This window comes from Piliocolobus tephrosceles, chromosome 2 (assembly GCF_002776525.5).
Source record: "Piliocolobus tephrosceles isolate RC106 chromosome 2, ASM277652v3, whole genome shotgun sequence".
NCBI classification, from domain to species: Eukaryota; Metazoa; Chordata; class Mammalia; order Primates; family Cercopithecidae; genus Piliocolobus; species Piliocolobus tephrosceles.
The window spans coordinates 192,999,560-193,013,631 of record NC_045435.1 but is presented as its reverse complement, the minus strand read 5'-3'; the positions used below and the strand labels follow the sequence as shown (position 1 = coordinate 193,013,631).

The 14,072-nt window shown below is 53.2% G+C and overlaps 1 protein-coding gene across 1 annotated transcript in view; it reads right to left on the bottom strand.

The window, feature by feature from the left end:
* LOC113219942 (mucin-4-like) overlaps window positions 1-13,367 on the bottom strand; it is a 29,525-nt gene extending 16,158 nt beyond the window's left edge. The window contains exon 1 of the mRNA XM_026448433.1: window positions 13,286-13,367. Within this exon, the coding sequence (XP_026304218.1) occupies window positions 13,286-13,367 (82 nt within the window). The remainder of the gene's footprint in view (window positions 1-13,285) is intronic.
* Window positions 13,368-14,072: the final 705 nt, after the last annotated feature.

The window sequence follows — 14,072 nt, the reverse complement described above, 5'->3', positions numbered from 1 at the left end:
GTCCCACTGCACTCCAGCCTGCATGACAGAGGGAGACTCTGTCTCAAAACAAGATTAAAAAACAAAACAAAACTGCATTCCTATATGTCAGTGAAAGAGAAAATATTTTTAAGACTGTAGTGTTTATGATGGTGATCAAAAAAAAGTACATAAAAATAAATCTAACAAAAGACGTGCTTAATCTTTATGGACAAAATTGTACAACTGCACTGAAATATGTCAAAGAAAACACACATACTGGTTACGTGCATTTGGGAACATTTAGACAGTTGAAAGATCAAAACCCATAATCTTGCTACTAGACAAGGCTTCCTTCTAGGATTTTTTTATGCCTTAAAAAATATATAGTTTTAGCCGGGCGCCTGTAGTCCCAGCTACTTGCGAGGCTGAGGCAGGAGAACGGCGTGAACTAGGAAGGCAGAGCTTGCAGTGAGCCAGATCGCGCCACTGCACTCCAGCCTGAGCGACAGAGTGAGACTCTGTCTCAAAAAAACAAAAACAAAAACAAAACATATATATATATATAGTTTAACTTATTCAGTATACATAATTTTGTGTCCTGCCTTTTTAGCCATACCTGATATGAGCATTTCTTCAAGATACTAGCTTTGTAAACATAGCCCGAGAAGAGGCACATCTTTTATGTCTTGGACGGCAGTTCCTTGCTTCCCCCTTTTGGAGTCCTACAGGAGCTGGCTCAGGGGGCTGGGGGAGCTCAGCTCCACAGGAAAATCTCGGGTGCTATGTAAAACTCCCCTGCTGAGCTCTAGTGGCTTCCTTCCTAACAGAGCCATTTCCCCACTGGAAGCGCTGTCACCATTCCCATTTCCCCTTCAACAGGAGCAGGTCTCTCTCCTGGACCACCTCCTGCTATGTGTCTACTGTACCCACCTCTCTGTGTGATGAGAGCTCCGAGGCCATGTGGACTCCACCGCTTCCTGCTCGCAATGTCTCCTTAACACATCTTACTTTATGCCCGTACTGTGTGTTTGTGTGTTGCTAGTATGTATGTGTGACACTGTGTGTGTGTATGTGTGTGTCTGTGTGTCCATGCCCTTATGGAATATTGGACATAGCCTTTAAACATTTTTTTTCCAGATGGAGTTTCGCTCTTGTTGCCCAGGCTGGAGTGCAATGGCATGATTTCAGCTCACTGCAAACTCCACCTCCGTGATTCTCCTGCCTCAGCCTCCCAAGTAGCTGGGATTACAGGTGTGTGCCACCATGCCAGGCTAAATTTTTGTATTTTTAGTAGAGACAGGGTTTCACCATGTTGGCCAGGCCGGTCTCAAACTCTTGACCTCAGGTGATCTGCTCACCTCAGCCTCCCAAACTGCTGGGATTACAGGTGTGAGCCACCGCACCTGGCCTAAACATTAAATAATAAGTCATTGTAGAGAAAGCTCATATTGTTAACTTACTGTTGGACATTTAGAATGTTTCCAATGTATTGCTTATTTTAAATAAAGCCCTGGTGACTATCTTCGTGTATAATGTTTCATTTACAATATTTCAGCTCATCTCCTTAACTTAAATTTCTATCACTGGAATTACTGGTTAATGCTGTTATAAAATTTTTCATGTTATTAATACAGAAATACTGCCAAATTTCTTTGCAGAAAGCTTGTGCCAACTTACAGACCTGTTGGCAGTGTGCAAGACTGTGCCTGTTTCCCCATGTTCCCGGCCTGTGAATACAGGGGCACGATCCCGGACAGGCCCCTTCCCTCGCCTGCTGCTCTTTGCTTCATAGCATCGATTGAAAATCGGCCAGGTGCAGTGGCTCACACCTGTAATCCCAGCACTTTGGGAGGTCGAGGCGGGTGGATCATTTGAGGTCAGGAGTTCACGACCAGCCTGGACAATATGGTGAAACCCCATCTCTACTAAAAATACAAAAATTAGCAGGGGGTGGTGGCAGGTGCCTGTAAACCCAGCTACTCAGGAGGCTGAGGCAGGAGAATTGCTTGAACCCGGGAGGCGGAGGTTGCAGTGAGCAACAGGAGGACAGGTGAGTCACTGCATGCGGAGGGCATAGTTTTATTGTCCAGGGGAGAAGGCGCTGTCAAAATCTCTCAGTCTGTCGGGCTTGTGAGGAGGAAGAGATGAGCATTCGTTACAACAAAACCACAGTTATTGCATTTGTCTTTCACCGTCGTTTAAACATCTGAAGCCACGCCTGCCACAGATTAATTATTCAGCTATTTAGGAAAGCAGTTTGCAGGTAACTCAATCTACTAAACCTGAGTAGGTTATTTGTAGGTAAGAAATTCTGTGTTCAAGTATGACCTACCTTTAAAAAAAAAAAGAAGAGAGAAATCCTAGTGGACGGAGACACTATGGAGAGTTATTTTCGGTAAGAAAATGATTCTCAGCTGGGCATGGTAGTGGACGCCTAAAATCCCAGCATGGACAGTCTGAGGCGGGAGGATTGCTTCAGGCCAGGAGTTTGAGACCAGCCTGGGCAATAGAGCAAGACCTCTTCTCTGGAAAAAAAAAAAAAAAAGAGTGGTTCTCAAAAAGCAGGGTGCCTCGGCATTTTAACACATGCCCAGAGTGATTCTGGTATAGGTGGTCCGTGGACCACATCTTAAGAAATGCTGCCCTTAAAATAAAATGATAGTATCCACTTTTAACGTTTGTAAGCTAAAACCATCTTGCTGAAGTTGTAAGGCAGAGAAATTTGAAGACTTAATCAAGTTGATTTTTTTTTTTTTTTTTTTTTTTTGGAGACGGAGTCTTGCTCTGCCACCCGGGCTGGAGTGCAATGGCCGGATCTCGGCTCACTGCAAGCTCCGCCTCCCGGGTTTACGCCATTCTCCTGCCTCAGCCTCCCGAGTAGCTGGGACTACAGGCGCCCGCCTTGTCGTCCGGCTAGTTTTTTGTAATTTTTAGTAGAGACGGGGTTTCACCGTGTTAGCCAGGATGGTCTCCATCTCCTGACCTCGTGATCCACCCATCTTGGCCTCCCAAAGTGCTGGGATTACAGGCTTGAGCCACCGCGCCCGGTCAATCAAGTTTTATTCTAAAAAATATTCATAACCTTGATCAAGTTTTATTCTAAAAAATATTCATAGCCTTGTTCTTGCTGCTCAAGTGTTGGCCAGAATGAACTGACCTTGACTGTCACCAGGATGCAAGCCAGGCCCGTCAGGTTCCATCAGACTGTCAGACAACGGAAACTTACTGTTCTCACTCTGGCCAAACGCACAAACTTGCAGAGCAGACAGCTGGGAGGTTTGAGCGTAAAGAGTTGATATTGGAGAAAAACAGCTCTCTCCTCTCTCCCCGTGACACTCCATTTTCCACTTCACTGAAAGGACCAAAGCCATGCCCTTCATCTCCTTCAACGCCCAGAGCCTTCTCCGCACCCTCCCCGGGGCCCTGGGGCTCCCTCCTGCCCAGATGGCTCACTGCTCTGCCTCTGACGCTCTTTCTGCCTTTCTCCTTCTCTTTTGCCTGTGACCATGTTTAGGTGTCTCTTGGCCTAAAACAAGTCTCTCATCCATTTGTGTCGTCCTCATCCCTGTCTTCTGTTTTGCCCTCCAGCACCGTGAAGGACAGGCTTCCCCTCGCTGCCTCTTCTTTACCACGCGCTGCTGGCTCTGCCCCCACCTCAGGCACTTGGCTCAAGCTGTTTTCCCCAGAGCTACCAGAATCTCCTCCCAACCGCAAGAACAATTTTCTCCAGTCCCCGCGCCTCTCATAAATTCAGCCCCATCCATTTATTCGTTCATGAATTTGGCAGATGTGTATTGAGCCCCCTGGCCGGCGGCCCCGTGCCACCACCCAGCCTCACCCTCATTGAAGCTGAGGGGTCCTGCTCCACCGCCCGCTTTTTCCCGGGCCCTCCACTCCCCTTTCCGCCTCTCTCCTCCCCTCCAGGCCCAAATGACATGTCTCCAGCGCTTTCCCTCTCCTGCTGCCCCTCCCTCTCTGGCCACCCTGCGTCTACTCTTACACCTTACAAATCTGTACTTCTCCCTGACTTCCCACCCAGATGCTGGCCTCGCCCTCCCAGCGATTCCCCTGCCTGGCTCGCGCAATGCAGCAGGTCCAGGTCAACCTTTCCTTCCAAGCTTCCTTCCTTCCTTCTGTTCGTTCTAACAACAGTCCCCCAGACATCCAGCCCAGAAAGCTCTGGGTCCTCTCGATTGCTTCCTCTTCCTTGTCCCCAGTGTCCTAGTCAGTACTAGCTGCTCTTTCTCCAAGTGTTTGCCCATCACGTCCTCTTGTTTGCTTTGCCACCTCCTCCCTGTCACTCTGACTATTGCAGCAGCCTCCTCACTGCCCCTGCTGACTCGGGTTCCACAGCCCTGCTCTCAGCCTCCATCACAGCCCTGTGGGTTGATCCTCAGCTCTCAGGGCCAGGAGGGAGGTTTTCTGCTGTTGTCTCCTTAGCTTGAACTGCTTTGGAAAACGGCCTGCCCTGCCTGCCCTGGAAGGCGTCTGCGTAGGTCCTGGGGCCATGGATAGGTCCCGGGCGTCTGCGTAGGTCCTGGGGCCATGGATAGGTCCCGGGTGTCTGCACAGGTCCTGGGGGCCATGGATAGGTCCTGGGTGTCTGCACAGGTCCTGCGGCCATGGGTCTGGTGGTCAGAGGCTGGTGACTGGCATTGCCATTGTGACACGGATGCCAGAAACCAGAATCCTCAGAGGGAGGCCACTGGGCAAGAATGACCTTCCTCTGGTTGTGACTGAGGAAAGAGGACCTTCCAGCGCATCTGAGTGCACCTGCAGGGCAGCTCCTGTAACAAGAAATGGCCATGCCAAGGACTTCTCGTTTCTGCAGAAGACATTGTCTTCAGTTTTGTAGCTGGCAGCTTACCTTCAAAATGCATTTTAAAGTTCTTTCCCCTTTCTGTTGGGTTTCCAAATATAACTTTGAGGGAACTGCAAAGGCCCTTTTCCTTAGACTAAAAATAGACTCTACGCCCCTCCCTTTTCTCATTGCCTGTATACACCCCTCCCTTTTCTCGCCTTCTGTATACACCCGCTCCCTTTTCTCGCCGTCTGTGTACACCCCCTCCCTCTTCTAGCCGTCTGTATACACTCCCTCCCTTTTCTCGCCGTCTGTGTACACTCCCTCCCTTTTCTCGCCGTCTGTGTACACTCCCTCCCTTTTCTCGCCGTCTGTATACACCCCCTCCCTTTTCTCGCCGTCTGTATACACCCCCTCCCTTTTCTCGCCGTCTGTATACACCGCCTCCCTTTTCTCGCCGTCTGTATACACCCCCTCCCTTTTCTCGCCATCTGTGTACACTCCCTCCCTTTTCTCGCCGTCTGTGTACACCCCCTCCCTTTTCTCGCCATCTGTATACACTCCCTCCCTTTTCTTGCCGTCTGTGTACACCCCTCCCTTTTCTCGCGTCTGTATACACTCCCTTCCATTTACCTAACTATGTGCGAGGATCAAACTATGTGTCTTCCTAAAAGTTTCAAGGGCTAAAATCTTGAAAGAGACAAACCATATCTGGAAACCCACCTGCAAAATCCCATAAATTACTTCAAGACAGCTCCTTAAAATCCGGCCGTTGTTAAAATAAATGTCAGCGCGAGGTCCAGACGGACTGGGACCCAAAAGAGCCACCAGAGCAAGACACGTGGACACAGGACTCAACCCGATTCTTGCACGCCTTCCTTATCAAGGCTTTCCTTTGGAAACCCATGCTTTCCCCACTGAAAATTAAAGCAGCTACTTTAAGTAGAAATCTGGCTGCTTCCCCTTTACTAGTTTTGGTTAATAAATTCACTTTCTTCCTACCAGACCTGCTGAATTAAACTCTGCATCTGTGCTGCGTCTGGAGTTACTGAGGGTGAGCTGACGTGATGAGCAGACCAGGGAGGTAGGACTTCTTCTTCCTTTTCTCGTGGGCACGTTATGACTCCATGAATAATACAGATGTTCACAGCTCCTGCTCGTGCTTTACAGCTCATCTTGTTAACAGCGGCCGCATTTCACAGGTGAGGAGATCGAGATTTGAAGAGACTGAGTGATATGACCTGCCTTGGAAGTAGCAGGGCGGGGGGCTCAGGGTAAGAGCTGCTGCTCGGAAGCCGCGAGCTGCTCAGCTCTGGGGCTGCCACCGAGTGGGTGGAGAACTGAGGCAAGGGTGGAGAAACGGTCACTAACCTGCCCCAGATTCTTGCACTGCCACATGCAGAGGTCTCTGAGCCTGAGGCTGAGCCAGGCACATTCTTGGGATGGACGCGGTGACACGGGGGTATTTTTGCCAATGTTCCTGGTGTCTCTTTTCTGGGATGATGTTAGAGTGAGTGTGAAGGCTGTTGACCCCTTAAGGTGACAAGGTCACTGTGAGAAGACACACGTGTGTCATCGAGTAAAATGGAGAGTTTTTAAGACATTCTCTCAGAGGAGGAGGCTCCATCCAGGGACAAGGAGGGCACTGGAGCTGGCACTGAGGTAGAGATGTTCCCCACATCTGAGTCCTCAAAGCCTCCGTCGAGCCTCTGCCATCGCGTCAGCCAGAGATCTCCCATCAAGGTAGTTCCTTTCTCTCCTTGAACTGCCTCAGGTGGGAGACGCCCCGCAGCGGCCTCACGTCGTTTAGGGCTCCAGGAATGTGAAGGCTGAGTGGCAGTAGGCATGGTTTCCCCAGGTGGCTCCACAGGTGTGCCGAGGTGACAGGTGTGCTGTTGGCTCGGGAGAAGGTGTGGCAGCAGCATGAGTGACAATGGCGGAAGGCAGATTCCAAGACGGGTGAAGCCACTCCCTGAAGAAACAACAAAACCTGCGGCTTTCTAAGTGCTGTGGGTTGAGGCTTATTCCCAGCATCTGGTCTGTTTGCCTCGGGTTTTTCCTGGAACCGGAGGTGAGGAACCCATAAGCCATATCACCCACAGTGTTCCACCTTCCTGGCATTACTGCCTGCCTGGTGGGGCCCCTGCCAGGCTGCCTCAGGCAGGGCAGTGTAAGCCCAGGGGAAGTGCTCAACGGTAAGGATGGCCTTGAGGAGAACGTTCGCCGCACGCAGGCGGCCTGGAAGGCGTGCAGACGCTGAACCACCCGCCCCGCCGCCCTTGGTGGAGAGCTAATGCTATCTGTGTATCAGCCCCAGAATCAACTGTGACCAGCGTTGTGACCACGCTGGGGTGACAGGCATGAGCCACCGTGCCCGGCCTTGTCTGTCATTTTAGTTACTCAAAATCCATAATCTGGGTCGGGTGCAGTGGCTCACACCGGGAATCCCAGCACTTTGGGAGGCCAAGCTGGGCAGATCACTTGAGGTCAGGAGTTCGAGACCAGCCTGGCCAACATGGTGAAACCCCATTTCTACTTAAAATACAAAAATCAGCAGAGCATGGTGGTATGTGCCTGTAATCCCAGCTACTCAGGAGGCTGAGGCACGAGACTCTCTTGAACCCTGGAGGTGGAGGTTGAGGTGAGCCGAGATCGCGCCACTGCACTCCCCTGGGTAACACAGTGAGACTGTCTCAAAAATATAAATAAATAAAATAACATAAAATTCATAATCTATTCCACAGCTTGCAAAGTCCTGTGCGATCTAACACCTGCCTTCTCTTCCAAGCCTTCCAAGGGGCCAAGCTCTTTCCTGCCTCTCCATGAGCTCCGCCTCTGCCTGCTCAGGCCTGGCACTTTCCCAGCTGGCTGTCCTCAGCCTCAGGCCTCAGCTCCCCCCACAGCAGTTCCTCACAGGGGCCTTCCTGACTTGTCAGTCAGATGCAGTTCCCGTACTCTCTGGACATTCAAAATGCAGCTCTCAGCACCCTGAACTTCCCCACACTGCATTTACCACATGTGCAGCTGGGAACATTTCTGTAATTATTTGATGTCTATCTGCACCAAGATTTTAGCGCCAAGAGATTGGGCCACGTCTGTTTCATTCTTCACTGTGTGCATCCAGTGCTGTATCCTAGAACAATGTCAGGAACTTAAGGCAGGCGTTTCCTAAATGGTTGTTGAATGAATGAATGAATGAATGAATGAATGAATGAATGGCTGTCTCAGCAGCATGTGTGAATGCCTCTGTTCTTCCCTCCATTGGTAGGCTGGGCTGGTTTGGAGATGCCGATAGGCTCCGTGCTGCAGTGAGGCAGGAGACCTGGGATCTAGTCCCAGCTGCCTCAGTTATGGGTTCTATGACCTTAAACGAGTCACTTCACTTAGAGAGCTTTGAAAAGCAGGAACCATGACGGATTCATCGTCCTGTCCAGAGCAGCTGGCATGAGTAGAAATTCTGCAAGTGAATGAACAACTCCAAAGTCTAGGCTCTTTCTTATTCCAAATTCCCCCAAAATCCACTGGCAATTGGACTTTTGGAACCCAAACTGCAACCTGGGTGGGGGCGGTATCTCCACAGAGAGTCCATATTGCTGCGGTTCCTAAACACGCACATGTGGGGAGTGGAGCTGCCAGCAACACAGGCCAGTGCCCTTCCTCCTGTCCTCCCAGCAGGGCTGCCATTGCAGGGCCTCATGTGCAACACCAATGCCCAGTTCCTGAGGCCTCTTCAGAGTCTCAAGGAAAAGGGCGAAAGGCATTTAAACCTCTACGAAGTAGGGCCGGGTGCAGTGGCTCACACCTGTAATCCCAGCACTTTGGGAGCTGAGGCGGGTGGATCACCTGAGGTCAGGAGTTCGAGACCAGCCTGGCCAACATGGCAAAATCCCATGTCTACTGAAAATACAACAATTAGCTGCTGTGGTGGCGGCACCTGCAATCCCAGCTACTCGGGAGTCTGAGGCAGGAGAATCTCTTGAACCCGGGAGGCAGAGACTGCAGTGAGCTGAGATCACACCACTTCACTCTAGCCTGGGTGACAGAGCGAGACTCTGTCTCAAAAAACAAACAAACAAATCCAAAAAACCAACAACAACAACAAAAAACCGTCTATGAAGTGCCAACAGATTCAGTTATTTTGACTCAATTTCTCAGAACATGCTGGGGCATGAGCTCAGCCTAGTAGAAATATGTATATTTAAGGTAAAAGGTTGAAACTAGGGGGAGAGAGAGCCTAAAAGGCCCCTGTCCAGGCCTTCAGAGAAGTGGCTCTGGGAGCTACATCATGTGCATATTTTGAGCATTTAACGGCACGGTGACACCAGAGGACAGACCCAGTAGCAAAACCACCCGCTGAGCACACGGAATCCAGACACTTCTTGTCCTCTCTTGGCAATGAAGACACAAACCACCTGCGTGTCAAGCATCGCCAGGCCAGCCTCTGTCTCCACAGCTGAGCCCAGAAACCAAGGGCGTGGCGGGACTCACAGGCGGGGAGCGGTGAGGCAGAGCCGTCTGCTGGAGCGAGCCCTGCTCTCGGGCCAAGACTGGCACTTGGGGTCCGTTCATGCAATAAGCCACATTCTGAATACACCACGCCAGCCCTTGCAAACCCACAGGAAGCACAGGGTGGCTTTTTAGAGGCACAAGGATCCTTAGATGAAAGGATGTCACGCTGGGCCAACACCAGTGCCCACGCCATTCTGGGTTCCGTCACCCTCCTTCTCCCTCTTCCCAGGCCTCTCTCTCAAACGTGTCTTTATGGCTTTTCTTTCTTTCTTTCTTTTTTTAGATGGAGTCTTGCTCTGTCACCCAAGCTAGAGTGCAGTGGTGTGATCTCGGCTTCCTGCAACCTCTGCCTCCCAGGTTCAAGCGATTCTCCTGCCTCAGCCTCCCGAGTAGCTGGGATTACAGGCGCCCGCCACTGTGCCTGGCAAAATTTTGTATTTTTAGTGGAGACGTGGTTGGCCAGGCTGGTCTTGAACTCCTGACCTCAGGTGATCCACCAACCTGGGCCTCCGAAAGTGCTGGGATTACAGGTGTGAGCCACCACTCCCGGCCCTTTATGACTTTTCTACTTTATACCAGATGCTGTCTCGTTTCATCCTCATGACAACCCTATGTAGTAGCCCCTTCCCCTTGGGCTCAGTTTGCTGACGAAGACCCTGAGACTCCAGAGCCAAAAGGGCGTTGCCTGTGTTCCCCGGGCTGCCAAGGGCGTCGCTGGTGCTGGGCCTCTGGGTTTCAGCTCCTGCTGTTTGCTGTGCCGCTTGCTGGTCGTTGGCCACAATTTGGCTGATTTTCTTGGCAGGACCTCCTGTCCCGGGATCCTCTCCTTCTGAGTGTCCTGGAGCTCAGTGGGGTTTCCCAGAGGGGCAGAGGGGTCTATGGAGAGTTTTGGCGTCCTTGGTGGCACGTTGAGGTGGCCTGTCCCAGACCGACAGACAGACTGCGGGTTCTCCGAGGAGGGGCCCATAGAGATCCTTCCCCTCGGGGTGCGCTGTGGCCAGCGTCTCCTCCCCTGCCTGTCCTGGGCTTGCTCCAGCCTGTCACCTCCCCGGGGTCACCTTGGAGACCAAGGCCTATTTCTTTTTTTTTTTTTTTTTTTGAGACGGAGTCTCGCTCTGTCGCCCAGGCTGGAGTGCAGTGGCCGGATCTCAGCTCCCTGTAGCCTCTGCCTCCCGGGTTCACGCCATTCTCCTGCCTCAGCCTCCCGAGTAGCTGGGACTACAGGCGCCCGCCAACACGCCCGGCTAGTTTTTTGTATTTTTTTTTTTTTTTTAGTAGAGACGGGGTTTCACCATGTTAGCCAGGATGGTCTTGATCTCCTGACCTCGTGATCCGCCCATCCTGGCCTCCCAAAGTGCTGGGATTACAGGCTTGAGCCACCGCACCCGGCCGACCTATTTCAACCCAGTTGCCTTTTCCTGGGGCTTGGAACCAGGACAGCCAGGCTTCCTTCTGAGTCACTCCGGCCCAGGGCCACCAGTAGACACCAAATTTTCATTTGTCCTCGTCCAGCCCACCTCCGTCTGCTGTGCCTTATCGTTTAACCCTTGAGAGCCAGGGCTGTTCCTTAAGGAAACCCTCACTGTGGCGGCTCCTTTGTGGAAACCCTGGGCTTTTCCTCTGGCCTGGGGCTTCAGTGTGACCCAGCCTGGGTGAGGGTCCTGCCAGCAAGTGTGCAAACAGACCCTAGACTCAAACATAGGCAGGTCATCTGTAAGCCCCCTCAGGGAGCCAAAAGGAATGGGCGGGCTGGCTGCCAGTGCCCCAGCAGCTGCCCTGTGGGGTGGGGGCCACCTGCCCACTGCTGGTGACTGCTTTTCCGGCCAAGGCCCTGGTAATGCCCGGTCAGATGTGTGGGTGCCATCTCCCAGCCACTGCCACCTCCTCTCCTGGCCCAGCTCCACTTGGTCCCCTTAACGACGCAAAGGACTGTGCTCCAGGACACGCCTAGCTTCTTCGGGTCGCCACGGAGATGCCTTTGCACACCCACCGTCCTCCACTCCCTCTCCAGGTCATGCCCCCTGCTTTTCCACGCCCACCCCAGGTCTTGCCCCTCTGGACTCCTCTCTACAGACCCTGCTTCCTGGCTCCACATGGAGCTGAGTGTCCAGCTGGTACCTAACACATTTGTGGTCAGCTTTAAATCACAGATTTTGAAACTCAAGAACTTAGGCGTCAGGAGGTCAAGCCATTCACCACGGCTCTTTACACAGGGGACCGGGGCCCTGGGGAGACACGGGGCGGGGCCTGGTCACAGGGACCATAAAGGTTCATGGCAAAGACTTGGCACTGGGGCTCCTAAATGCAAGCTGCCTCCCTGGCGCCCCAACCCCCAGCCTCGCTCTGGGAGTCGCGATTCCCACGGAGACCCCTTCAACCATATCTGCAGGGCAAGGCCGTGTGGCGGCTCCTTCTGGCCTCCATGTCCTCACAGTGGGATGAGCACTTGAGCGAGGGTGTGTGGCCGGGGTGGGGTGGGGGTGCTTGTCCTGAGCCAAGTCCTGAAACATTTTGAGATGGAATGATCCACTTCACCAGCCCGGTTTCTCTTGCAGCCTTTACAGGGCATTCCCCTTCTGACCCACTCCCAAGAGGCGCCTCGAAAATGCGCCCAAGAACCACTTTCCTTCGGTAGATGTTTCCGGCCTGCGGAGGCAGGGCAGGAGCTGAGACTCGAACTCTGGCTTCAACTCCGGACCCCTCACCCTCTCCTGGACCCCAGACGCTCCCCCGAAGACTCAGACACCCAGAAATACAGAATGAAACTTGGTCCCGAAGCCAGAGGGGCAGCCTGGAAGGTGTGGGGAAGAGGACTGGGGGCCCCGGAGGGGACGTCTCCCACTGGCCTGGCATCCCTCCCCTCCCGGCTCTGTACACGGAGGAGGCCGAGGCCAATGCCAGGCTACGCGCCCCAGGCAAGGCCGTGACCCAAGTGGAAGCTTTTAAACCCAAGCTCAGAGGCAAAAAGCTCACGGCCAGCACTTCCAGGCCGGCCCGCCCTGCCGCCTCCTCCACGCCGCCCTCCAGGCCGGCCTGCCTCTCCTTGTCGCTTCCCTCGGTTGCTGCTGTCTCCTGATCGTCTCCTCTCTCCATTCCCAGGGTGCGTCAGTTTGTCTGTCTCTCACCTGTCTCGTCCTCTCACCCTGCGGCTTTATTTGTGTTTTCTTCCGTCTTCATCGCCCAGCTTTCCTGGCATCGCCTCCACCCCGGCTCTGTACACAAGGGTGTACATCTTTCTCCTTGACTCTGTTCCTCTTGCTCTGGCTCTGCCTGTCTTTCCCTCCGCAAGTAAGCCCTGGCTGCCTCCATAGATCCTTCCAGACACCGCCGGGCTGCTCTCTGGTTCTCTGTCCTCTTTTCTCTCTCTTTCGAGCATTCTCTCTGTCTTTCCCCTCAGATCTTGTCCCATATCTGCTAATTCACACCTCCTCTTCCCCACTTTTCCCCTCTTCTTATTTCTTATTTTTTATTTTGTTATTTATTTATTTATTTAATTTTGAGACAGAGTCTCACTCTCTCTTCCAGGCTGGCGTGCAATGGCGCAATCTCAGCTCACCGCAACCTTCACCTCCCGGGTTCAAGCGATTCTCCTGCCTCAGCCTCCCGAGTAGCTGGAATTACAGGCATGTGCCACCATGCCCAGCTAATTTTTGTATATTTTGTAGAGACGGGGTTTCTCCATGTTGGCCAGGCTGGTCTCGAACTCCTGACCTCAGGTCATTGCCCGCCTCGGCCTCCCAAAGTGCTGGGATGACAGGTGTGAGCCACCGTCTGGCCTCTCTTCTTTCTCTCTCTCTCTTCTTCCTCCTCTTTCCCTCTCTGGGTCTCTCTCCACCCTCCCCCCGTGCTGTCCCACTCATCTCTTTCTCCTTCCCTCTGCCTCTTTTTCTCTCTTCTCTTCCTCTTCTCTGTCTCCCTTTCCCCTGTTCTCTCCCTGGACCTCTTTCTCCGACAGCTCCCAGTTCCCCCATGCGCTCCCCGCAGCCAGCCTCACCTGCTGTCTCCATCACTTACCTGGGACCACCTGTGGAAGGAGGCAGAGACACAGGCAGCTCAGGGACACCCAGGGGACCCTCCTCCAGCGTGCCCCCTTCATGGCTGCCGCAAAAGTTCCTCTGGCTCCCTGGGGAAGCTCCACGGCCCAGGAGTTGCAGTGTGAGAAGCAGACGTGAGCCTGTCCCCTCCAGCGGCTGGCCCGAACCAAGTGCGGTTCTCAGAAGGGGCCAGAGAACCTGAGAAGAGGACAAAAGAGGGCGGGGCCCCACACCAATCAGGCTTTTCTCTCCTCAGCCCCACCCCACTCCCCCACCAGGAAAGAAAACACCGGTGCACCCATTGCTCTGCTCCTCACCAGCCTGAGCTGAGTGGCAGGAGGGACAGGAGGAGACACGGGAGGAGACACGGGGGACGGGAACAGGTCACACAGGAAATGGGTGGGCCACCCTCCTGGCTGGGTTCCTGGGCCTCTCCTCCCTCCCCGGGGGCTGCCCCTGTCCCACCAGAACTTTGGGCTTCCGGGAAGAATGGGGAAGAAAGGGCCGCAGAGGGAGCGACCTTGGGGGTGTATGAATGGGGGAAAGAGAGTGAGATTTAAGCAGACCCCAGGGAAATAGGAACCATGTGGGCGAGGGGCAGGAACAGAAATGCACTGTATGCCATCTTTTGGAAAGGGGTGTTGTGCTTAGAATATCTGCTCAGTGCAGATGCGTGGCAGACCCCAGACGCACGGCAGACCCTCAGGGCAGGCGCGTGGCAGACCCCAGATGCGTGGCAGACCCTCACCAAATGGTGAACTTCTTCT